We start from the raw sequence: 26189 nt of genomic DNA, 5'->3' as shown, positions 1-26189 counted from the left end.
GGTGAGCATGCATATAGAACATGGAAGGTCTTGGGTTCCAAGCTCAGTACCCACAGGGAAATGTGTGCATTATTACCCTGGGGAGAGCAAATTAGTGAGTCGCAGAGCTAACAATAAGTTAAATGGACAGCAAAGAGGAAGTAATGGAGGACCTTCCTACACAAGCACAAAGCAGGCTGGGAGGCGTGGTGAGTACACAGGAGATCTCTGGGGCCCACGGAACATTCTCCCAGAGTCTTCATCTGAGTGAAGGCACAAGAAAAACACATTTGAAGATAGGCTGCATCATACACATGTGAAGGTAGGCTGCACCATCCACATATGAAAGTAGGCTGCACCATCCACATATGAAGGTAGGCTGCACCATCCACATGTGAAGGTAGGCTGCACCGTCCCTTTATAATCTCAACATGTAAGCTGATTCACTTTTAGAAGATATTCTATCAAGGACATATATTGCTTTTATATATATATATATGTGTGTGTGTGTGTGTGTGTGTGTGTGTGTGTGTGTGTGTGTGTGTGTGTGTGTGAAAACACAGTATCTTTTAAAAAAATTTTTTTTTGCTGTAAGATTGTTTCTTTTCATTATGTCAGGAGTTGTGCCCATAAATCTCACCAGCATGACTATCTAAACATGAGCTGAACAAGGACAATATCCATAGACATGCCAAAGTGAACAGGGAAAGCCCATGAGGCCTCAGCCCTACACAAAGAGCTACAGGCAAGGGGGGGAATGCTGACAGCAGCAGAAAGAGTCTCCAGCAGAGAAGACCACACCAAGTGGTTATCCAGAACCAAGTGGTCAGCTCTGAAAACATACACATGAGTGACATTGTACAAACTGAGCAGGTTAGAGCAGGTTATATTTAGGCGTGTGTGTGTGTGTGTGTGTGTGTGTGTGTGTGTACATAAATGCACATTGAAAAAGAGCCAAGAGAGGGATATATGGGATGGCTTGGATAGGGGAAAGGAAAGGGGGAAAGTGATGCACTTAAATTATAATCTCAAAAATAAAAGAAAAACATTTTCATTTTTAAAGAAGCTGGAGAGGTTGGCTCAGCACCGGCTGCTCTTGTAAAGTCCCAGGGTATGGCTCCCAGCACCCACGTGGTGGCTCACAAGCACCTGCAACTCCATTTCCAGGAGATACAACGCCCTCATCTGGCCTCCATGGGCACTGCACACATGTAGTGCCCATACATACATGTAAGCAAACACATAGGTAAAATAAAAATATTCTTAAAAATAACATTAATTTTTAAAAGGCGTATATATTTTAGCATGAGTATACTATATGTATGTGTGTGAAATTCAGTAAATAGAAATAATTTTTGAATCTCATACATAAACACATTAAAATGTAAATATGATTCTGCTATGTGTGCGTGTGGTATATGCATGTGTCAGTACAGATGCTTGCATATGGTGTATGCACTGTGAGGGTGGGTGTGTGCTCCTGTGTGTACATGTACCTGTGCTCGTGCATGTGCATGTGCCCATCAATGTCCGCGTGTGTGTGGAGACCAGAGGTCAACATCAGGTGCCTCAATCCCTTTCCACGTTTACTTTTCAGAACAGGCTCTGGATGAACCGGAAGTCCATTGATTTAGCTAGGCTGGTTGGCCAATGAGCTTCCAGGAGCCGCTCTCTATCTCCCCAGCACGGACCCTGCAGGCACACATCACTGTGGGTGCTGGACGCCAAGCTCGGTCCTCATGCTTGCGCAGTCAGCGTTTTACCAACTGAACCATCTCCCCAGCCTCAGTTCTGTTATTTATGGTGGGCCCGTCTTATGTTTTTTGTTTTACTCTGCTTTGGTTTTTGAGACAGTCTTACTCTGTAACCCAGGCTGGTCTTGAGCTAATCATCCTCCTGCCTCAGCCTCCTGAGTGTTGAGATGACAGCCACACAGGGACCTATACTATAGGAAACCACCAGACCCTGCCACCATGTGTAAACTGGCCTTTCCCTTGGAAAGCGTAGGGAGGGATCCACATCCTGGCCCCGCTACTCCCTCCTTGGCCGAGACTCTCAGCCCTTGGCTCCAAGCCTCTCTTTAAACATAAGTACTTGGAAGCTGTGAGGTCACAAGGGCCTTTGCTTGTTCTCTCTAAGGCTCAGCAGGAGTTGGTCTTGGCCTGGCTAGGAAGAAGCTGAACAGCGAGGGTTTGCCAGCTCAGACGAGGGATTCAGGGCTCTCCCAGGGAGTAATGCAAGTCAGAGGATTGTCCTTGTTCTGGCCCTGATGAAAAGGACAGGCGATTGGGATGAGGTGAGGTGAGGCCAGGTCTTGGGAGGATAAACTGAGTCTGGACAGATCCAACCCATGACCTTTGAGCTGCAGGGTCACTGTCTGAGAGGCCGGCAGAAGCTAGGTACCCAGCACACCAGGGAGCCTGCAGGGTAGACAGATGTGGGCTGGCAAACTGTGGGAGGGCTTCCCAGATCGCCTGCTCTCTCATTGGCTGGAACAGCTTCATGCTATCTCATTGGTTGAACCAACAGCTTCAGCCCCACCCCCTTTCAGTCTGATCCAGGTGGGAAGTGGGGCGTGGAGGAGGCTTTCCCTGGGACAGACAGCTCTCCCTGCATCCCACCCCATCCAGGGCCCTCAGCAGCTGCTGCTGTCCAGATGTTGGTGGTTTTCTCCCTAAGTGAAACCACGGTGTCCCACCCGCCGTGAACACGCACAGGGAAGGTGAATACCAGTCTGCACTTTGTCAACACAGATCTTTCAGCTGGAAACCAGTCACTCTTCAAGGGCCAGGGAGAAGTATGTTCTCCCGGCAGGGAAGGGGTGGAGATGCTGCCAAGATAGAGGGGCCCTGAGGCTGCTCCAGAGGCCAAGGATGTGTTGTGTCTCTATCTATTCCCATTCAGTCTTGCACATCCAGCCAACTTAGGCAGAGTCCTCGCACTTCACAAGAAGCTACACACACACAAAGGGTGGGAAGTGCCCCAGTGTCACAAACTACCCAGAAGCAATGGTACCGAGCGGTACTAGACTCTCAGTTGAAAAATATGTCTGGGGCTCAAGAAATCGCTCAGTGGTTAAGGGCACTGGCCACTCTTGCTGAGGACCCAAGTTCAGTTCCCAGCACCCACATCAGACATCGATCGGGTGGCACAGTCATCTGTAACTCCAGCTGAAGGGTATCTGGAATCCTCTTCTGGATTCCACGGGCACCTGTGTTCGTGTGTGCATGCGCCCACACACATATGCACATAATTAAAAATAAAATAAATATTTTTTAAAAGAATGAATAAAAATATGGTGGAGCCTGGGAGACTGGGGTACTTGCCACAGAGCATGAGGACCAGAGTTCGAATCCCCAGACCCCCCGTGTTATTCTCATTTACTTTCTGTTGCTATGATAGAACACTAACCAAACATAACATAGGGGAGGAAAGGGCTTATTTTACCTTATTCTTCCAGGTAGCAATCTGTCACTGTGCTGGCTGGTTTATCTCAACTTGATACATGTTAGCAAAAGTCATTTGAGAGGAGGAACCTCAATTAAGAAAACGCCTCCATAAGAGCCAGCTGCAGGCAAGCCTGTAGGACATTTTCTTAACTAGTGATTGATGGGGGAGGGTCCAGCCCATGAATGGTGTCATCCCCAGGCTGGTGGTCCTGGGTTCGATAAGAAATCAGGTCACGGTGTTTTAGTGACAGCAGTAGTGATCTTAACTACGACAGTCAGTGAAACAGGCAGAGCAGGAACTGAAGCAGAGACCGCGGAGGAGCACTGCCTACTGGCTTGCTCAGCTATTTTCTTTATATTGCTGTGGCCCGCCTGCCTAGGGATAGCACCGCCCACAGTGGGCTGAACCCTCCTGTAACAATTTAAATTAATTATTTAAAATTAACAATTTAAAATTTAAAAAAACAATTTAAAAAATTAACAATTTAACAATTAAAAAAATTAACAATTTTAAAAAAATGCCTCAGAGATGTGGCTACAGACCAATCGGATGGAGACTCTCTCTACCCAGGTTATGTCTGTGTGTGTGTCAAGTTGACAAAAACCAACCAGCATGCATGTAAAAGCATGCCGCTGCCCCCCACACACACACACACACACACACACACACACACACACACACACACACTCAGGAGGCAGAGACGTGGGATCTGTGGTACAAGCTGTCTAGCTAGACTAGTCAATTGGTGATCCTTTAATTCTTCCACAAATAAAGTAGCTGTGGATCAAGAAAGACAATGCCAAATTTAGGCCTTCTCACACATGTACACACATGTGCACACACAGAGCATGCGTATATAATATACATGTGTACATATGTGTGCATATATACATACATGTGTGTACATATATGTGGCAGAGAGCCAAGTATGGTGGCTCAGGCCTTCATTCCCACATATCTGTGTCCCGAACGCTCTGCTTTTCTCATCTAAGAACACTGGTCACTGGGTTCCCAGCTCACCCTCATCCAGGACAGCCAATCAAATGCTCACTTGCATTGCATGGAGAGAAAACCTCTTTCCAAAGAAGGTCACAGTCCTGGCTTCTAGGACTCCATATTGGACATTTCCTTTTAAGGAAGGCAATTTAACCTGCTACCTTAGGGATCCTTTGGCCCCCACAAGCACAGTACACCTCCCTACCCCCTCCTGACCCTCTCCTGGTCCAGCTGCTGCCCTGCAGGCCTGCTCAGTACCACCTGCTGGCAGAACTCAAGGCTGAGGCTGAGGGAGGGCACTGGTTCCAACATTCTCCTGGCCTCTGGAAGGGGACACCTTGCCACCATCCCAAAGCAGTGTTTTCTTCTCTGGGGACATAGAAATAGAAACCAGCCCTTCCTTTGGCCACTCACAGTGTTCAGCAGCCTCCTGCTAGGCACAGCTGGGGGGGGGGTTAGTCTCCTCAGGTGGGGGTGTGCTAGTCTCCTCAGGTGGGGGGGTGCTAGTTTCCTCAGGTGGGGGGTGCTAGTCTCCTCAGGTGGGGGGGTGCTAGTCTCCTCAGGTGGGGGGTGCTAGTCTCCTCAGGTGGAGGGGTGCTAGTCTCCTCAGGTGGGGGGTGCTAGTCTCCTCAGGTGGGGGGTGCTAGTCTCCTCAGGTGGGGGGTGCTAGTCTCCTCAGGTGGGGGGTGCTAGTCTCCTCAGGTGGGGGGTGCTAGTCTCCTCAGGTGGGGGGTGCTAGTCTCAGGTGAGGGGTGCTAGTCTCCTCAGGTGGGGGTGCTAGTCTCCTCAGGTGGGGCCACACTCAGATGCTTATTTTCCTCCTTCGATGATTTCCTTTACATTTGTTGATGCTGTGTGTGCACACGTGGGGGCAGGATGTGTGCCCGGTGTGGAGGGGAGAGCTCAGCTTTTGGGAGTTGATTCTCTCCTTCCACCGTGCGGTCACTGAGGTTAAACTCAGGTGATCAGGCGTGGTGGTGGGCACGTTGAAGTTGTAATTAGGTAGTTTGAGTTTTTGTTTTCTCTTTCTTTTAAGACAGGTTTCTCTGTGTAGCCCTGGCTGTCCTGGAACTCACTCTGTAGACCAGGCTGGCCTCGAACTCAGAAATCCGCCTCTGCCTCCCAAGTGCTGGGATTAAAGGCGTGCACCACCACTGCCCAGTGAGTTTTCTAAACATGAATTTCAGAAAAGTTCACCTATGGCGGGCAAGGTGGGATAGGAGGGAAAGGTGCTTGCTGCCAAGCCCAAGGATCTGAGTTCAATCCCCAGGACCCACAGGGTAGAAGGAGAGCTCCAAGTCCTACGAACTGTCCTCTGGCCTCCACACACGCACCTCTGGCAAAGAAACACATAAGCAAACAAAGAAATGTGAGGTTTTTAAAGTTTATTTTAGGGCAGGGCTACATTACTAGTTCCATTTAGTAGAGTGTTAGGGAAGCATGCATGAAGTCCCAGCACATCTACAAAACAGAAGCAGGTGTGGTAGCGCGTACTTATAACCCCGCACTCCAGAAGTACAGGCCCAGAAAATCAGAAGTCTAAGGTCATCCTTGGGGACACAACGAGTTAGACGCTGACTAGAGACGAGAGGGGGGGACATTCTGCCAAAAGCACTTGGCAGAAAATTCAAATGAGAGGCTGTCTCAGTCAGGGTTTGTATTCCTGCACAAACATCAGGACCAAGAAGCAAGTTGGGGAGGAAAGGGTTTATTCAGCTTACACTTCCACATTGCTGTTCATCACCAAAGGAAGTCAGGACTGGAACTCAAGCAGGTCAGGAAGCAGGAGCTGATGCAGAGGCCATGGAGGGATGCTACTTACTGGCTTGCTTCCCCTCGCTTGCTCAGCCTTCTTTCTTATAGAACCCAAGACACCAGCCCAGGGTGGCCCCACCCACAATGGGCTGGGCCCTCCCACCCTTGATCACTTATTGAGAAAATGCCTTACAGCTGGATCTCATGGAGGCATTTTCTCAAGGGAGGCTCCTTTCTCTATGATAACTCCAGCTTGTGTCAGATTAACACAAACCCAGCCAGTACAGAGGTCAATCATTGCTTATTACTCTAGTCGGGACCTGGGAGAAAGACCCTAAAAATGAGGCAGACTACAGGCAGGAGAGATGGCTCAGCAGTTGAGAACACTGACTGCTCCTCCAAAGGTTCTGAGTTCAATTCCCAGCAACCACATGGAGGCTCACAACCATCTGTAATGGGATCCGATGCCCTCTTCTAGGTGTGTCTGAAGACAGATCACTCATATTCATATACATATATATACACACATGTATATATATGTGTATATATACATATATGTGTGTATATATGTGTGTATATATGTATATGCACACATATATGGATATATTTATGATAAATAAATAAATCTTTCAAAAATGAGGCATACTAACTCTCATCCAACAGCCAAATTTATTCAGAGCATCAGACAATTTATACTCTGAGAATGAAGAAGAATCACACAAGTCAAGTGTCCAATCACAAGGACAAACCACATGTGGTTAAAACATGTTTTTCCATGGAGGCATTTAAACAAATAAGAGCCAACTGTAATGAGTAATCTAAAGTAAACTCATTCCGATATCCCACACCTAGGAGGGCACAAAGCACAGACCAAGAACAACAATTCTGTGGTTTTGAGGAGACTGTGGTCACAAGACTCTTACTCTTGTTTTCTTGGAGTTTTCTCACAAGCACTAAGAATTTCCCGGAACGACTCCTTTCTTGGACCATGTTCCTACAGCCATTAATACAGTAATGATGAATTTAAGCCTGTTACCTGTCTGTATGAGTTCCTTCCAGAGAAAGAGCCCAGGTTGGAGGTCTCCATCAGTTCTCTCCCCTCAGAGTTCAGGAAACTCTGCAGAAGAGGGGGAGGGGGAACTGTAACAGCCGTGGGAGTAGGGAGAGCGTGGCCTGCAGAATCAACTAGCAGGGCTCATGGGGGCTGACTGAGCCTGCACGGACCCAGTGATGAGTCCTCTGCATATATGTTATGGGTGTTGGCTTGGTGGTTTTTGTGGGACTCCAGACAATGGGGGTGGGGCATCTCTGACTCTTTTGTCTGCTCCTAGGACCCCTTTCCCCGCACTGGGTTCCCTCACCCAGGTTTGATGTTCCTGTTAGTGCCTAATCTTACTGTATCTTGGTGTGTCACTTCAGGTTGATGCCCCTGGGAGATCTGCTCTTTTCCAGGGTGGAGGGGGTGGATACCTGGCAGAGAGGGACGGTGTGGGGAACTGGAAGGAGTGGACAGAGTGGGGGGGAAGCTATGGTTGGGATCAGTGGTATGAGAGAGAATTTTTTAAAGTATGTGTCACCATACCTCCAGTAACTTGTTAGATTCATTGTATTGTTTATTTATTTATTTATTTATTTATTATGCTTGTCAGAGGCTAGACGAGACTGTCTGATCCCCCAGTTGTGAGCACCCGGTGTGTATGCTGGACACCAAACTTGTGTCCCCTACAAGAACTACAAGAGCTCTTAACTGCTAAGCCAGCTCCCTAGCCCCATCCAGGAACTTCTAGTTAATCAAAACCACATCTATCCACACAAGAAGAGAAGAGAGAAGTCACAATGGGTTCTGAAACCACTGTGAGCCCAGGAGCATAAGGCAACACTGAATGATGCCAGTCCTCCATCGCAGTGCTGTTCCCGTGAGACCGTGGCCCCACGCGCCCGGGCGATCGGTTTCTCTGCAGCCAGCAGAACCCTGACCACAGCGAGATGCTTCATCAATATGGAGCATCCCAGAAGGATTCCAAAATGAGCTAAACCACACAGAAATAATGTGAACACATTCACCAGGATATAAGGCCAACCTGTGGGTCTCGGCCCCCATCACAGGGACCGCATATCAGATATTCTGCAATTCAGATGTTTACATTGTGACTCAACCGTAGCAAAGTTACAGTTATAAAATAGCAATGAAAATGATTTGACGGTTGGGTCACTATAACATGAGGGATTGTATGAAAAGGTTTAAGCATCAGGAAAGTTGAGAACCACTGCCCTACAGTAAAAACACAGCTACTGATAGCAAAATGCATGACTCAAGATACAGTTAATAATCACAAAGGTAGGCTGTTCCCAGGGATCTCCACAAGGCTGCCCTTCATTCCTCCTGGTAATGGGCCCTTCACTTGTGAGGTTTCTCTTTAAGCCCTGGGTTCTTTCCCTGGCACTAGAAAGAAAAAATGTGTATATGTAATAGCACCAAGAGTGGTGGTGCATGTCTTTAATCCAGCACTCAAGAGGCAGAGGCAGGAGGATCTCTGTGAGTTTGAGGCCAACCTAGTCTACATAGCCAGACCAAATTTCTCAAAATTTGAAGAAATAAATGACCTAAATATTTTCAATTCCTTTATTAGGAAAAAAGATTCAGAGCTGGCTCAGCAGCCAGGCACTCCCTGCACACCCATGAGGAGCAGAGTCCCCCAGAAATGCTGAGTGTGCATGATGGCGGCCTGTAATTTCAGCCTCAGTGAGCAGAAACAGCAGAGGGACCAGCCCCATCAGCTCTGGGTTTCACTAAGACACATTGCCTCGGTGAATAAGATGGAAGCGTGACGAAGGATGATTCCTGACATTAGAACCAGATCTACACAGGCACATGCATGCACACATGCACACATATACATGCATACATAGTCGCTCATGCAAACATGTAACATATACACACATGCAAACATGTACATGCACACATGCACATACATGCAAATGTGTACATGCACACATGCAAACATGTGCACGAACACATGCATACATTTGCAGACATGTACACATGCAAACATGCACACATGCACACACATGCAAACATGTTCACACACATGTATGCACATACATGCAACATGTTATGCACACGTGTGCACACACATGCACACACATGCAAACATGCACACTCACACACAAACACATGTGAACATGTACACACATGCATACACACATGAAAATGGGCAAAAAAAAATACAAGATGTAAACCTTGAGTTGCAATGGCTACATTCACGTGAACGACACTCACATTCCTCCCAGGTCCAGGCACTCTGTCCATCCTTCTGTGAGTCACTGCAGTGATGGAATTAGAACATAGAGAGCTCGCTCACCCAGCGACTCCCCTCCTTTCTCGAGAGATCCTCCTGTGTAGAGGTGCATGATAAACAGACATGAGTGGTTTCAAGAATCTGGAATCTCCTCAGAAAATTACTTTCCCCAAACCCCGAAGCCACTCACGTTCCCACCCAGAGAATGTGAGCATCCACTAACCTTTACCAGGGCCCTTTAAACTGATTTTTAATTTTACTGAGGACTGGAGGGCTTAGGACCACAAATACACTCTGTCTTGGGACGAAACCATCCCATGTTGACCTACAAACCGCAGGTTTTTATTGGCCTAGCTTGGCCTCTCAGTTCCGAGCCAGGTGTGGGGAGTTAAGGAGATGCCAAATCCCCCACTGGGAAGATTTGAGCCCTGATAAGATGGATTTTAAACCAAGAAGAATTGAAGAATAATATACAAATTAAATTAAATTAAGTAAACCAAAAAAAAAACTTGGAGATTTTCATGCTGAGGGATTTTCATGCTGAAAAAGGTCTGAGGTAGATATCCCAGTCAGGAAGGTAGCTGTGTGACCCTTTGGAGGCGGGGAGTTAACTGGCAAATTATGTCCTGTCCCAGCAATAAAAATATTTAGGTTTTACTATGAGAATTCTGGTGATAACCAAATACAAAAAGAAGGTACAGGGTAAGACTAAGCAAGGCCTAGAGAACGTCCTTACAGATGCCATCGCTGGTCCATGTTGTCCCCAAAACACACTGGCCTCAGCTAACTGGGACTCAGTATCCCCCAGTACATACTCAGTGTACCAAGTCCTGCCTTGTCATCTTGCTGGGTTTGCGACAGAGCAAGTCGTGTTCAGTCTTCAGCAGTGAGACTGCTGAGCCTCTGTCCATCTCCACCCAAGACAGGTCGACGTCCCCGAACCCTCGGGCAGCTCGAAGGAGCAGGAGAACCGGTCGGGATGGTGGGAAGGGGGCTCTGCACAGCAACATCACCACAGCCCCCAATTCTCAGCCACCATCTCCTGCCCCAGCCCAGACATCCTCACCTCCACTCCCTCCCTTCTAGTCCCCATTGAGCAGTCTGTGCTCCAGAGCACCGCCCCCAGGGGGGTGACACACCTGGTCATGGTGTCCTATCCCAGTGATAGAGAAAAAAAATGACTAACACAGTCCTCCTCCACTACAGACTAAGTCCCAGGCTAGCCCAAGCTCCATGAAACCCGAATAAAACATACAGTTTTGATCCTCCGTGTAACAGTGTTGAGAAGGTAACACTAACACCTCTGAGACGTAATGAAGAGTGCTGGAGAGGTTGCTCAGTGGTTAGAACTCCTGGGGAGGTTAACCACTCCTGAGCAGTGGTTAGAGCACTTGCTACTCTTGCAGAGGGCCTGGGTTCAATTCCCGGCAACTCGCAACCATCTGTACTCCAGTTCCTGAGAATTCAACATTCTTCTGGCCACCCAGGGCACCGCAGGCATGGGGTACAAATACATACCTCATACATACATACATACATACATACATGCATACATACATACATACATACTAAACAACATGTGCCTGTTGTACACATACACACATGCAGACTAAACATTTATGCTCATAGAAATAAATATCTTTAAAGAGGTGGGCTGAGAAACATGAGAAGGTGGGTGCAGATGCCATCTTGTGGAAAGGACTTGCCCATCTACAGATGCCTGTCTCCTCAGGGATTCTGGATCCAGCCCCCTAGACACTGTGTGTCTGTGGGAGCTGCCTTTCTAGAGCACCCTGGTCAGTACAACACACACCTGAGAGACGCCAGACCCCGCCGGAGTCCTCACACTCTTCTCTTACCTCTCCTGGTCCACGACACTAAGGCTCAGATCCCCACAGGAGTCTTATGCCTACAGCTTCTCAAATATCAGCCTGGCAGGGAGATGCCCTAGGTACACACACTGCATGACCACTTCTCAGCCCAAGTTTACCTCGCAGAGTCCTTCTGGACAAGTCCTGTGTGCTTTCTCGCTCTTTAGACTACAGTCAGGAGCACACCAATATGCCACTCCACTGCACGTCCCATCAGCAGAACCTCAGGGAGACCTCCAACAAGCCACAGTGACTACACGATGCAGTTTGCACTGATCCAAAGAACAAACTGCTGATGCCCAGAACAACCCTACTTGCTCGGGAAGCCAGGGCATATAAAAATAAAGCTTCCCGGGCCAGAAAAATACCCCAAACACACCTAGAAACATAGCTGCACCAAATCCAGGAACGTTTTATTTCCTCTCTCGTTTTCCATTTTATTATATTCATTTAGGCATTCTATCTTATTTGTAATCATGTGTGTATGACGGAAGTGTGTGCACTGGTCCAAGGAGGTGAGAAAAGCTGGAGGTATGGAGAACTGTAAGTCACCCGGTATGGGTGCTGGGAACCGAACTTGAGTCTTCCACAGTACCAGCAAGCCCCCTTAACCACTAAGCCATCTCTCCATCCCCTATATTTCTTTATTTAGAAGGGGTATGTGGTTGTGTTTTGGTGTATATTTGTATGCACACGTGCACACATAACACATATATGTGCCATGGTGCATCCGTGGAGGTCAGAAGACAACTTGTGGGAGGAGTTTCTTCTCTCTTCTACCATGTGAGTCTCTGGGGATTGAACATGAGTCACGAGACTTGGCAGCAAGTGCTTGGACCCACTGAACTGTCCCCAGGCCAGGGGTGCTGAGGCCACAGAAAGCATCCATATAAGTAAGGAGTGACACTAAGGACATTTCCATCAAGTCTTCAGGTCTGCCTCAGCTGCAGGCTGGCCCCTGCCCACATGCAAAGGGTACTGTTTATTACTGCAGTAGGAGCTAGACCTCAGAGGCAGCTCCCCTCCTATCACTCAAGACCCTGTGAGAGAAAACATAAGACATCTGACCCAGAATAAATGTCACCCACTGAGGCTTCAAAAGACCGAGGTCAGGCCATCCATTGGGTGGGCCGTGACCCCTCTGCATACTGAGAGAGCCGAAAGCAAGAAACAGAATGGCCTGCCGTGAGCCGCCATCTGTGGGAGAAGAAACAAGCGGGAAGCAGCTCTGAGAAATGGACCCTGCTCCTGCCAGGACACAAAGAGCCCAGAAGGGAGCCAGGGGTGACCTCATTGGCTGTTTGCAGAAAAGAAATTAAGGTTGGGCCGGAGGGTGTCAAGTATGCATGTGGCTAGCTTGATATTATTATTATTAATGACTAACATATGTGTGCACACATACGTGCACATGTGTGTGCACGTGTACATAATATGTGTTGTCATCAGAGGTCAACTTTGGTTAACTCAGTTCTCTCCCTCCACCATCTGGGTTCTGAAGTTGAACTTGGGTTGTCAGGTCTCTTTCAAGCCATCTTGACAGCCCAAAGGGGTACTTTTAATTTCAGGAGGAATTCTTCTTATCTGTCTCCACACTAACCCACCAACAACAGCTAGATTGAAGATGTCGGCTTATGTGTGAGGTCCAAAGGACATTTCTGTGTTTGGAGGTCTTCCCAGCAAGAAGTAATCCAACTGACGAAGGGAAATGAGAGAACTCATGATTCCAAGCAGCACCTGCAACCCCAACTCTCAAATCCTGCCACTCTCTAACCTAACGGATGCTGCACCTGGTAGTCACACCTTTAATCTCAGTGCTAGGGAGACAGAGGCAGAGTTCTGAGTTGGAGGCGAGGCTGGCCTATGTAACAAGGTCCAAAGCAGCCAGAGCTAGATAGTGAAATTCTATTGCAATAAACAGACAGACAGACAGACAGACAGACAGACAGACAGATGTTTGGGAGTTCCTCCTGCATCAAGCAAGGACAGTTAGTGCCCCATGGGCTATACACTGGGATACCACCATGAATCCCCAAACTACTTTTCTGTTTTTATGTAATGGCTTTAACCCTAGATTTGAGACATTCATAAGTGTGAATTAATTTTAAAAATGGGGCAGGCTGGAGAGTTGGCTCAGCAGTTAAGTGTACATATTGCTTTTGCAGAGGACCTGGGTTTGGTTCCCAGCACACACACATGGGTTCACAATCATCTGTAACTCCAGTTCCAGGGGATTGGGACATTCAGAGATGTCACGCACACTCACGCAGGCAACACACTCGATGTTACAAGGCCATGGTTAGCATGAGTCAGCCAACACCACCAGCAAAGCAGCGATTATGTTCAGAAACCCCCTGGGCCCCCAGGCAGGGCTGCACACACTAGTAATTCCAGGTAGGCAGAGGATCTAGAATTCAAGGCCGTCCTTGGCTACATAGAGAACCCAAAGCCGGCCTGGTAAGGTTGCTGAAATGGGGGGACAGATGTACATACAATAAACAACACGGAAGAAATGCAGAACGCCCTTTGGCCCAGCATCCGTGACACTCTCTGCAAGCACATACTGTATGCAAGAATAAAGATGTTTACCCAACAATATTATAATAGCACAAAACCAGAGCCACTAACGAATCTGATGGCCGCCCTCATGCAACAGCAACCTCCTATAAAGAGTCTCCATTCCCCACCTCTACAGCTGTGTGCCTTCAGCTCTCCCTCACCCCAGGATTAGGGTGTTTTCCAACTGGGTACTAAGATGGACTAGGTGACCTGGGGGCAGGCTCTGGGGAAGATAGGATACCAGGAGACAGGCTGCCCCTGGGAACACTTAGAAGGCTTTAGAGAGCAAGCTACACTTAACCTGCAGCGCATACTGCATTGGCATTGGGCAGACAAAGGGCAGGCAAGGCTGAGGGTCACAGGCATGCACTAGAAGCAAGTTTGGATTCCTTTTTCTTGTCTCCAAGTTGAACGCTTGGACAGACAACCTGTTCTGAGAAGTGTCCAAAGCAATGAGAACTGCAGGCTGTCCCTAGGGAGTGCTGGGTGAGGTTGGGGGGTGGGGTGTCAATATTTACATCCTGTGCCTAAGGACTGAAGGCTTGTGAACTTGGGCAAGCATCATGGCCACGGTTATTTTGACTGACAGGCAAAGCACTGTGTATGGAGTGTGTGGACAATGTTTTCCCATTATATATACAGAAACCACATCACGTGACACAGAGAGCCTGGAAGTCACACCTCAGTCTTGCAAATGCTAGGGAAAGCCTGAGGGAGAGGAGGTGACTTACGTCCTGGTTTACCGGGGAAGATATGGCTCTTAGATCATAGTGGCAAACGTGTATCTTCAGATAAAATGAGCTGCTGGGAAGCCATTTGTTAAGATTACAGCTCAGATGATTGAGTTTCAGCTGCCAAGCTCAGGGTCACTGGATGCTCTCAGTTCCCAGCATCTCCACTGACTGTGGATTGACACCACATGTATGCCCTTGCCCCGGGTAGTTCCGATCCTCAAATCACAAGCAAGAATGAAAATATTTATTTTTATTTATGTATATGTGTGTGCACCTGCATGAGCGTATGTGCATTGCATGTGTGCAGATGCCCTCAGGGGACAGAAGAGCAAATCAAATCCCACGGCAATGGACTTAGAGGCAGTTGTGAAACCAAGCGTGTATATATATATACCTGCTGGAAACAGAACCAGACTCTTCAAGAGAGAGGTGAGCACTTCTCCCCAGCCTCTACTTCTTTTTTTTATATTAAAGATTTTTTAAAATTTATGTGTATGAGTGTTTGCCTATGTGTATGTATGTGTACTATGTTTTCCTGGTGCCCTTGGGAGCCACTAGAAGCCATGAGATCCCCCAGAGTTACAGGCAACTAAGAGCTGCCCTATATGGGGACTGAGAACGGAACTCAGGCCCTCTGAAAAAGCAGCCACTGTTTTTTACTGCTGAGCCATCTCTCCAGCCCACATTCACCCTTTTTAAACAGGATTCCAACCTCTCGTGACTACAGGGGCAGGGACGTAGCTCAGCAGCCTAGTGCTTGTCTAGCATGCTCAAGTCCCTGGGTTCAATCTACAGGACTGCCTGAAAATGAAAACAAAACGAACAAACAAAAGTAAAACCTAAGGCTTCTCCATGTTGTGTTTACACAAAAAAGTGGCACCAGACAAGACACTCGCTCTGGAACGAACTCCTCAGGGTCTGGATTTCTACGATCTCTTCTACCCATTCTGAAAACGTTCTGAAGTTATTGATATGCACAGATGGTCTAGGACTGACTCACTTAAAATCCCCTTAACACATATCTTTGTGTTCTTGTGAACTGGCTTGGTGTCCTGTAAGTGAGCCTCAGGTGGCTATTAGAAGTTCAATTTTTTTTTTCCAATTAAAAGGAAATGCAATTTCAATTTCATTCCTTCTGCACTAGTCAATAGACACAGTGAGGACCCTGGTGTCCAGAGCTGGAGCCAACCTGGTCAGACAGTTGCTAAGAACTTGCTTCAGTAGCTAGTGTCGCTGGCACCGTGGTCAGTGACGATTAGCTGCTTATGAAGTAAATGAAAGAACCCGTCTAATTTACCCAACTGTGCCAAAGATGTGAGTCAGGAATGCCACACATTCTGAATCATGCCTTGGCTGCGTTGATACAATGGCTTCATTCCAGTCGGGTCTGTTGTATCTGCTTCTCCAAACTAATTACTTTAACTACTCTCGCCCTCAAGTAGGTATCCAAAGTTGGACAGATGAGGTATACAATAGACATGTTTCAGGTAAAGAGACTTTTTTTTTTCCCCAATGTGTTCCTATTAAGCCCTTGGCTACTTCTCGGCAGACAAGAAACAATTGTATTTTTTAAGTTCTTTGGTCTTAAAAAATAATAATAATAAATAATAAGCAACTGTGTTGGTATACCGTGTTCCAAAACAGGAAAAGCGGGCAAATTCTAACAGTTAAATGTGACACCTCCGTAGAATCCTGAAGCTCGAGCAGCAGTTGAAATGGATCCAGCTATTTATAGGATTACAATAAACACACCTTTGTACAGCACAACCATTTATTGCCCAGCTGATCTGAACAGGGACGAAAAGCTGTCTGGTAGACTGCAACGGCTCTCTCCCCCCTTGTTTCATCCACTACTGCACCAAGCAAGCACGTAAAGGAGCGATCACTGGGCTCTCAAGAAAAAATTGTCTCTTTCCCTGCCCCCTCTGCAAACAGCTGCAAGCTCTTTCCAAAGCAGATTTAACCAGCAACGAAGCTAAAGAACATCCTAAAACCCAGTGGTTTCCCGATGTTCGTTTCTTAGGGCAGAAAGCTTTACAACCAAAAAAAGTTTCTCCTTCATAAATAGGTTCATGATTACGTGAAGACAAGTTCCTATAATTGTGAAACTTTGGATTCGCAGCTGTGTCCAAGAAGGAGGCAAAACCAGAAAGCGAATTGTCATTGGATTTTATTTATTAAATGAGAGAACGCCTTTTTCGTCATGTGCTTGACTTGCTTCAAAACCTACAAAGGAGACTGTTCAACGGAATTTATATCTGAGCGGGAAATTTTATAACTGAAACGGGTAGGGCGCCTAACCCTTGGCGACCTGGGAGGACCGGGGCCACCCCAACTTCTACCCCTGGAAATTGATCCAAAGGACTTTACTGGCAGAGCTAGCGAGTTGTGACAAGAATCCGAGGTTACACCCAACTCTGCACACCGTCCCCTCTGGCCCACGTCGACATCACCAAAATCGTGAAATAAACTAAGAAAAATATCAAGTTGGTTGTGTCCCCACGCGCGCACTAAAAGTCGGGGGAACTTGGTCCGGTTTTCACAACTCTTTAGTTAAGAATTCGGAGTTCAATCTTCTTCCAGTGACCTGAATTCTTCCTCCACAACCTTAAGTAGAGCTTCAAGGCTCGCTTTTCGGCGTCCCCTCCCCAACCCCGTACTTTTCCAGTTTTTCTGCACCCCTGACCCTGGAGCTTCGGGGTGCAGTATAGAGGACTGGTGGGGAGCAGCGCCCCTCGCTGGCGGGGGCAGGAAGCGCTGCGTGCTCCCCGCTTCGCTTCCCTCGGCCCAAACAATGGCTTTCCGCAGGGACGTGCGATCTGGAACGGCCGGACCCCAGGATTCCCGGAGCACGCAGCCTCTCGACACCGCGCGGAGAGCGCCCAACCCCACGGACCGGTCCCCGCGGCGGCCACCACGAACAATGCGCGCCCCGCCCCGCGCGCCCGGCGCGCCTATTGGCCGGGCAGCTGCGGGTAGAGCAGCGCGGGCGACTCCGGCGCGCGTGCGCGGGGCGGGGCGCGGCGGGGGCGGCGCTTTGTGTGCAGCAGTGAACTGGGGTCTGCGGGGCGCGGGCCGCGGCGGGCGGCGGCATGGAGGAGCTCAGCAGCGTGGGCGAGCAGGTCTTCGCCGCCGAGTGCATCCTGAGCAAGCGGCTCCGCAAGGTGCGTGCGCCCCTGCCCGCCCTCCGCGTGTGCCCGGCGCTGTGCGCGGCTCACAGTCCGCTCTTATCTCCCCGCAGGGCAAGCTGGAGTACCTGGTCAAGTGGCGCGGCTGGTCCTCCAAGTGAGTCTCCGGTGCGCGGCCGCCTTCCTGCGCGCGCCTCCGGGCCTGGGTGGGAACCCTCGCATCGCAGGCCCGGGCGGGAAGTCCTGTGACTCGGGACCCAGAGGACTCCGGCCGACCGGCGCTGCCCTTTGTTTACGAGCCCACGGGGAGCGAGCAGAGCAGCCTCCAGCCCCGAGTCCCTCGGGCCCGGCCCGCCACCGCGCCGCGCGCTTCTGGCGCCCATTTGTTGCATGCGCCCCCGCCCTGGAGCTGGCCGCGGCAGGCGCGGGACGCGGGCCCCCTCCCCTTGCCCAAGTTATCCTGCTGTAACCTGAGCTTCCTACGGGTGGGAGGGCTCCCCCACCTACTCCCACCCCCGCCCCGCGCTTGCTTTCTTCTCAATGAGGGAAGGGGACCCAGCCTTCTCCTGAAAGGGCTTCCTTTGTAACTGCCCCGCCACCCTCCTTCCTGGACCCCATCCCTTCCCAGTACCACCTCGCCAAACCCCGGTGCCCTGCCCGCGCTCTCGGTGGTATCGGCCACTTTGTTCCGTCTGCACGCCCCCCCCCCCCCCGCTCTCCCTCCCCTACCTGTCTTTCCTTCCCTCCCTGGCTCCGGGCCAGGCCCGGGGGATTCCCTCGGCAGCTTTGCTCTTTGTTGGGGTTTGTTTTCCTCCCAGTGTAGACTGTTGAGTCCCCTCGTGGCCTGCTGGGGCTTGGGGCTTGAGGTGGCAGTTTGCCTGTGGGTTTGAGGCTGTAAGGCTAACTAACTTTAAGGTCTTCTGAGACCTCAGAGGACTGCCTCTCTGCACAGTGCCCCTTGCTCTCAGCAGGAATGTGGGAGCTGTCCCCGCAGCCCACCTGGATGCTGCTCACCCGCACTGCTCTTTGCTTTTCCAGACACAACAGCTGGGAGCCAGAAGAGAACATCTTGGACCCGAGGCTGCTTCTGGCCTTCCAGAAGAAGTGAGAACTCTGGAGGAGGGGAGAGTTGGGTGGGTGGACTTGGCCGGGAGCTGTGGTGTGAGGAAGCCTGTGGCCTCCCAGAGAGCCTCCGGTTTCTCTTGGCCTTTTCTGTGGAGTAACTTTTGGTCGGCACTAATAGCACTTGAGGTTGGAAGCTTGTCATAAGAAACATGCCTGTCACGCTGCCCCTGCCAGGGTGTGCCGTGGTGCAGGAGAGGGCCCAGAGGGACCTGGAGCCTGCGGTGCAAAGCCATGTGTTTGATGTTTTGCCCAGGCCGTGAAACAATGCTGAAGTCACTTTTGTAATTATACTTGATGCTTCTGCTCTTAGGTCCCCCGATTGTGTGTGTGTGTGGGGGGTGTTCACTGAGATTAGGATTGTGTGAGATAGTGTTGGGAGGAGCCTATTGGGCTGGGGGAGAGGGGTCCAGGAACAGAGGTCCAGGAACACAGCACCATGTGTGCGAAGGCTGGAACACCTTCCAGCTGCAGAAGCTGACTCTTTCCATAAAGGCAGATGAATGGTCTGCTCAGAAGCCTCCCCAGCTGAGGTCAGTCGAGCAAGCTTGTTCTCTGGTAGCCCAGCCTGTGTTTCTCACTGTTACAGGGGTGGGGAAGGGATAAGTTTTGGCAGGTTGTGTTGAGTGTTTGAGCTTGCTTGGGTTCCTTTGGAAATGGAGGGTAGCAACGTCTTCACCTTCTGTTAGACTGATGGCTTGGTCCTCTAAACTCACAGGAGATGGCTTGGCACACTGTCTGGGGCTGGCATGTATCTCTGTGATTGAGGTGGTGCCCTTGGACCAGGTGCTATTCATACAAACCTGCAGCTGCTGCTACTAGAGAGGCTGGGGGAAGAGGGCACTTGAGCAGAGGGAAACCAGCTTAGGTGGTGAAGCAAGATCCTGAGGCAGAGGGATATCCAGTGGGAGGCAGCACATGCTCTCTGTGGACACTAGGAGCTGACTGTCAACTCCTTGGTCAAGGAGGAGCCGCTGCGTTTAAGAGAAGTCAGAGTCACGATGTAGAATCAGCTGTTGAGCTCAGCAGAGCACCTGCCCCTTGAATCAGGTGTTGAGCTCAGCAGAGCCCTGAGCTGCCCTTTGAACTTGATCTGGGGAGTTGGAGAACCGACGATGTTTGAGCGTAGGGGTTTTTCTGGAGGTCCAATCCATTTCTTTTTGAGATCACCTTCAGGACTCCATGGAAATGGTGTTTGGCTATTGTATTTCACATTGGTCCGTTTGCTTGGAGGAAGGGACCAGTGTGTGCGGCCAGGCCTGTGTGATGGTAGGGGGGGGGAACATTTTTAATGCTTATTCTTATTTTATGCGCATGGGTGTTTTGCCTACATTTATGTCTCTGTGAGGGTGTCAGATCCCTTGGAGCTGGAGCTCAAACAGTTGTGAGCTGCCGTGTGGGTGCTGGGAGTTGAACTCAGGTCTTCTGGAAGAGCAGCTGGTGCTCCATAAGAGGTTGACATGTGCTCTTAAGTGTACATACTTAGCCCTGGGCTGCCAAGGTGCAGGGTTTGAGGCCTGGCTGCTGGGAGCTTGATAACATCACTCTTCCTCTCATAAAGAACACACTTCTGGGGGTGTTTGAGGTATGCATGGACGGGGTGACATAAATAAGCAAGTTGGCCCTGAGATGCTACACTGGAGTCCTTAGCCCCTAGGCTAGCAGATCATACGGGGGGAGGGGGGGAGGGTTCCTGCTCTTAGTACATTCTGGAGGGCAGTCTCTGTGGGCTCTGTGCTTTGTGAGAATGACCAAGTTAGACCCATAACATCCCAAAGGCTGTCTTATGATATGAGAGCTGGGATTTCCGTGGGGTCTTCACCCAAAGGAAGGTTCTCCCAGCTTTGACCTCCTGTCTTCGGCTCCATTTTAGCCAAACGCAGGTGAAATGGGCTGACTGCAGAGACCGTGTGGGCCAGCCCCCTAAGCTGGTGTCTGGACCTCTGCCCACGGCTATCTGACAGAATCGGATCAGGCTCTGCTGCAGAATGGATGATAAGCTACTGCAAGCTAGAACAGCAGGGATCCCTTGGGAGCGGAGGGTGGAGGCTGAAGCCAGAGAAGGGTTTGCAAGTAGGGCTTCTCAAAGCTGATTGGTGCTGTGTCTCCAGGGAACATGAGAAGGAGGTACAGAACCGGAAGAGAGGCAAGAGGCCCAGGGGCAGGCCGAGGAAGCACACAGTCATGTCCTCCTGCAGCCGGCGCTCCAAGCTCAAGGTGAGTGGCCACAGGCTTTGTGCTTCCTCCTTTTGGCTCCTCACCCCCCTGTGCTGCTCTGGGCAGAAGTTCTTCGGGAGGGGGGGGCTGTTGAGGTCGGCAGGCCTCTTTCCTGTTGCCCCTTCAGGCCTCTGCCAGTGAATGGCACCAACAGGCAACAGAGAGCGAGCGAGCGCTACCCTGGGGCCTCCTCGGGTGCTGCTTCTCTCTGCCCAAGCTCATTCTGCACTCCATCCTCCCGGATGGCGGCAGCAGCCTTGGTAGGTAATGCACAGCTCCCTCTCGGCTTGGAGACTCTCCATCAGGGAAGCCAATGTTCAGTAAGTGTTTAGGTTTGTCAAAGAGTTATGGACCAACAGGATAATTTAGGCAAGTCGGAATGGGCCATGCCGAGCTGACAGTCAAGCCAGGAAATAGGGGCAGAAGCAGAGATACTATGCACCTCAGGATGTCCTGTTGACCCTTCTCGCTGTGACCACAGTCAGGTGGCCTTCCACACACCAAAAGGCCTTGGAATCTTCCCTCCCTGTGACAGTTCAGACGCAGGATAGGGAAGGGGTTCTGGCCTTAGGCTCGGGTGTGCCTTTTTTCATTACTTGGGCTTCATTCCCTAGTTCCTGGCTCCACCATCTTCCCTCCTAGCAGAAGGATGTGAGCCACAGGGTTCCTGCTGACTGAGAACGAGTTTCTGTGGGTTGGTGAAGCTAGGGAGCCTACTGGGAAAACATAGGGCCCCAGGGTTTGATGGGATCAACCCCATTAAGCTACTATGGGAGATGCTGGTCCCTCAGGCCATGTGAGGACCTGAGATGCAGAAGAAGGCCCTTAACACCAGAGCTGACAAGAGAAACACAGCTGTTGAAGTTGGGGCCTGGCTCTTCCTTCCCACCCTGTGCTCCCAGAAATAAGACTCAGATTCAGAGTATATTGCAAATACCTTGGTCATATAGCTCAGCTCTTCCCTGACTAGCTCATAGTTTAAAATAACCCATTCTAATCTACATTCTGCCACATGGCTGGTTCTCAGGTGCCAAGCCTCTGACTCTTTACATCTTCCTGGCAAAGGTGAATCTCCCTCCTGGCTCCATCCCAGAATCCTTTCTCTCTCCCAGATGTCTCGCCTCAACTCTGTTTTCCTCCCAAGCCACAGGCCATAGGCTTTTAAAATGACAGGTGATGCGTCCATATAATACACAAGATATTCTCTCTACACACAGTGGTCAGTTTACCTGTAATTGTGCTAACCAGAGTGGGTTTTCCCCTTCTCCACAAGCTTGGTCACTGGTCATTCCTCCCTGGCTGCTGGGGTCTGGAGGGCCCTGGTGCCATGTGGCTGTGGGATCTCTGGTGCTGCCTGGGCAGGCGTTGATTCCTACTTGTTTTTTCAGGAACCAGATGCACCCTCCAAGTCCAAATCCAGCAGCTCATCCGCTTCCTCCACATCTTCCTCCTCTTCCTCAGACGAAGAAGACGACGACGACGACAGCGACCTAGACTCCAAGAGGGGCTCCCGGGGACGTGAAACCCACCCAGTGCCTCAGAAAAAAGCCCAGATCCTGGTAGCCAAGCCAGAACTGAAGGATCCCATTCGAAAGAAGCGGGGACGCAAGCCTCTACCCCCAGAACAGAAGGCAGCTCGGAGACCTGTAAGCCTGACTAAGGTGCTAAAGACCACCAGGAAGGATTTGGGGACCTCAGCCACCAAGCTACCCCCTCCGCTCAGTGCTCCGGTGGCAGGCCTAGCTGCCCTGAAAGCCCACACCAAAGAGGCCTGTGGTGGCCCCAGCACTATGGCGACCCCAGAGAACCTTGCCAGTCTGATGAAAGGTATGGCCGGGAGCCCCAACCGAGGTGGCATCAGCTGGCAGAGCTCTATTGTACACTACATGAACCGAATGAGCCAGAGTCAGGTTCAGGCTGCCAGCCGACTGGCACTCAAGTCCCAGGCTACCAACAAGTGTAGCCTCGGGCTGGACCTGAAAGTGAGGACGCAGAAAGGGGAGCTAGGGGTAAGCCCCTCAGGAAGCAAGGTCCCTAAAACCCCTGGCAGTTCTGCTGCAGAGCAGCAGAGAGGGAATAATTCCGGGGTTCCAGGTTCCCAGCTGGCACCCACTCAGGAGTTAAGCCTTCAGGTCCTTGACTTACAGAGCGTCAAAAACGGTGTGCCTGGTGTGGGCCTGCTCGCTCGCCATGCTACAGCCACCAAGGCTGTTCCTGCTACCAACCCAGCCACAGGGAAGGGTCCTGGGAGTGGCTCCACAGGAGTAAACATGACCCACTCTCCCACAGACACCAACAAAGGGGAAAAACTCCCTTGCAAGACAACGGCTCTGCCCACCCCTTCTGTCAAGAGGGACACCGTTAAATGTGTTGCTGCCTCCAGTGGGCAGGAGGGCCACACAGTCCCCGGAGAAGGCCGAAAGCCACCTGCGCTGTCTGAGATGAGCACGGGAGAGGAGAATAGTAGCTCTGACTCAGACCCTGACTCGTCCTCGCTTCCCAGTGCTGGGCAGAACCTGTCCGTAGCTATCCAGACCAGCCAGGACTGGAAACCTACCCGCAGTCTCATCGAGCACGTCTTTGTCACGGACGTCACAGCCAACCTCATCACCGTCACCGTGAAGGAGTCTCCCACCAGTGTGGGCTTCTTCAACTTGAGGCATTATTGAGACCACTGCCCAAGTCAGATCTGCCTTCCAGTCTCTGGTTTTGCTTTGATGCCTGACCTGGGAGGCCAGCTCTGCCCTGTCCTGAGACTCAGGGCTGGGAAATGGCTTCCTGCTGATTCTACCTCTCTGGGCCTCCACTTCAGTCTGTCCTAGCCGGGTGGCCGCTGACTTAAGAGCTGCCTGCTTGGGCAAAGCATTCTTTCTACATGTCCCTCTTCGACCTAGTGAGACCCTCCCCTCCTTACCCAACTACTGTGAGGTGGATCAGGGGAGTAGCTGCTGATACAGCTCCCTCTTCAGGCCAGCGAGGAGAGGGGGGTGAGGCTGGCAGGACATCTTCCCAAGTCCAGCCATGACAGGGCCTTTCTGGTGAGGAAGGCACTCTGTGCTTTGCAAGTAAGGCTATAGCTTCATTTTAAAAAGGATAATTAGTTGTGACGTTGGGCTCAGGGACTCTGCAGGACTCTTCGGTCTCTATCCCTGGTGTGGTGTCCTCTCTAGCTGTGATTGAATTCTGAAAGCCCAGCCCGGGTTTGGAGTCCAGCACTGAGGTGTACCTGGGTGCTACTAGACTTGGGAACAGAGAGAGTCATGTCCTCCTTGCCTCCTTCCTGCAATCAGGCCTGAGCCCCAGTGAGAAGTGACCCTGTTCCCCTCTGGATCCCTGCTTTGGCCCACTAAATTGTACCCTAGTTCTGAGGTCTGACACTCCTGGGCTTGGGGGAGGAGCAGGCTAGAAACCCAGAGCAGGCTAAGGAGGAGCTTGGAGTCCTGGGCGAGCAATTTTCCCCACCACTTGGAGTTTTATTATAAGGGCCCCATAGGTCACCACGGTAGCTCCGGTGTGGACATGCAGGTGCTGCCTCTCTAGATTGGACATCTCTAGACTACTGCGTAAGCATTCTCCATAGTCCTAGTGCAGAGCCCTGCCTGGTGAGTGGGCCAGTCTTGGGTCCCATTTTCCCTGACAATCCTCTCCCATGTACGGGAGCTTGTGTTTCCTTCCTCTCTGAAAAGCAATATCCCTATGCCATTTGTGTGGTGGGGTAGAGTGGCAGCCCGCCTGGCAGGGGGCCCCAATTCCCTGTCTTTAGGAGATAAATCTAGTTCTGAGCTCCTGTCTAAATGCCTTCTCCCCATCCCCTGTTCCTGGTAGCTGTCTTGAAACTACCTTGTCAGGTTGCTGGCCTATGTCAGAATCTTCTGGAATGTCACCATGGGCCATGACAATCTGGTCAGTGAGTCTGTGATGCCAAAAAGTTTGGGTGGTACTTGTTCCTACTTCTGCCGTTGACCGATCAGCCAGCAGGTGTGGGCGCTTCACTCCAGTTGCCTTGAAGGGATGTGTTTCTCCCCTTCTAAAACCAGCCAGACAGTGGGCTGAGGTGTCTGGGACCTGCCACACTTTCAAAGTGCACACCCCTCACCCCAGTATCTCACTCTGCACACCAAATAAGATGGTCTTTGTGTAACCAAACCGACCTCAGCACTGTGCCTTTGGGGACAGACGTATATCCATGGCTCCCGAGAGATGCCTGTGATGTGCCAGGGGCTGTGTTACTGGCAGCAGGAGCTACCACTGGGAAGAATTCAGGGTCAGGGAGTGGGTAACAAGGGAGAAAGGGTTGCCTACTGGGCCATCAGCTTCCCTCCCTGCCCTCAGTCAGGATCCTTTGCTGCCTCACCCAAGGTCTGCAGCTTTTGTGCCAGACACTGCCTTAAAGGCACCTCCATGTCTTTTGGGGGTCCCATGAGCTGTTTGACAAGTGACCCTGTTTGGGGATCTGGGTTGACTGGCCTTTGTCCCCCTGCTGCCGGTCTCCAAACCCCGATTTGGTGCCTTTTATTTTACCGGTTACGTCAGTCCCAAAGTTGAAATCTACAAATCTTTTCAGCCACTTTGCCTTCTTATGTGTTTTCCCTGGTGCTGTGACCCCAACAGTCTATGTTACAAAGCATATGTGTGTAGTGTGCCCGCGTGAGAGCCTCGCTGCAGCAGTGCTATACACTTGAGTCAAGTTTTCATGTTTACCAATAAATAAAGTAGTTGGTTTTTATGTTCTGTATTTGCTGTTCTCTTCCCCCGCTCCTTGGGGCGTGGTGCACACACACTCGTGTGACTAGGCATCTGACACAATTCAGGTGTTATGTGCTACATTTTCATGCTAAGTGGATTTCAGAATAGCGTGTCTTCTAGCCTAGGCTGGCCTTGAACTTCTGGCTGTCCTGCCTCAGCCTTCCTAGTATTACGATAACAAGCCCCTTTTGTCTGTTTCAACACCTAGTAGGAAAAGTGACCAGTATGTCCTCTTCCTCAGAAGCATTGGTTCTAAAAATAAAATTCTTTGGTACTAAAGAGTGCTCCCTGTTTGGGTATACCCCAAATCCTGACCTTGATTAGAGAGCTCTGGTC

General features: G+C 50.4%; 1 protein-coding gene across 1 annotated transcript; it reads left to right on the top strand.

Moving 5' to 3' along the window:
• The first annotated feature begins 17659 nt into the window (after positions 1–17659).
• Positions 17660–25833, top strand: Cbx2 (chromobox 2). Its single transcript, XM_034504178.2, has 5 exons — positions 17660–17804; positions 17882–17925; positions 18807–18872; positions 21002–21107; positions 22496–25833. Exons 1-5 carry the CDS (start codon positions 17733–17735, stop codon positions 23774–23776), a joined length of 1569 nt encoding a protein of 522 aa, XP_034360069.1. The 5' UTR covers positions 17660–17732; the 3' UTR covers positions 23777–25833.
• Positions 25834–26189: the final 356 nt, after the last annotated feature.

The sequence above is a fragment of the Arvicanthis niloticus genome, chromosome 6 (assembly GCF_011762505.2).
Source record: "Arvicanthis niloticus isolate mArvNil1 chromosome 6, mArvNil1.pat.X, whole genome shotgun sequence".
Classification (NCBI taxonomy): Eukaryota; Metazoa; Chordata; class Mammalia; order Rodentia; family Muridae; genus Arvicanthis; species Arvicanthis niloticus.
The sequence above is the reverse complement of the archived record's forward strand: the minus strand, read 5'-3'. Positions and strand labels throughout refer to the sequence as shown.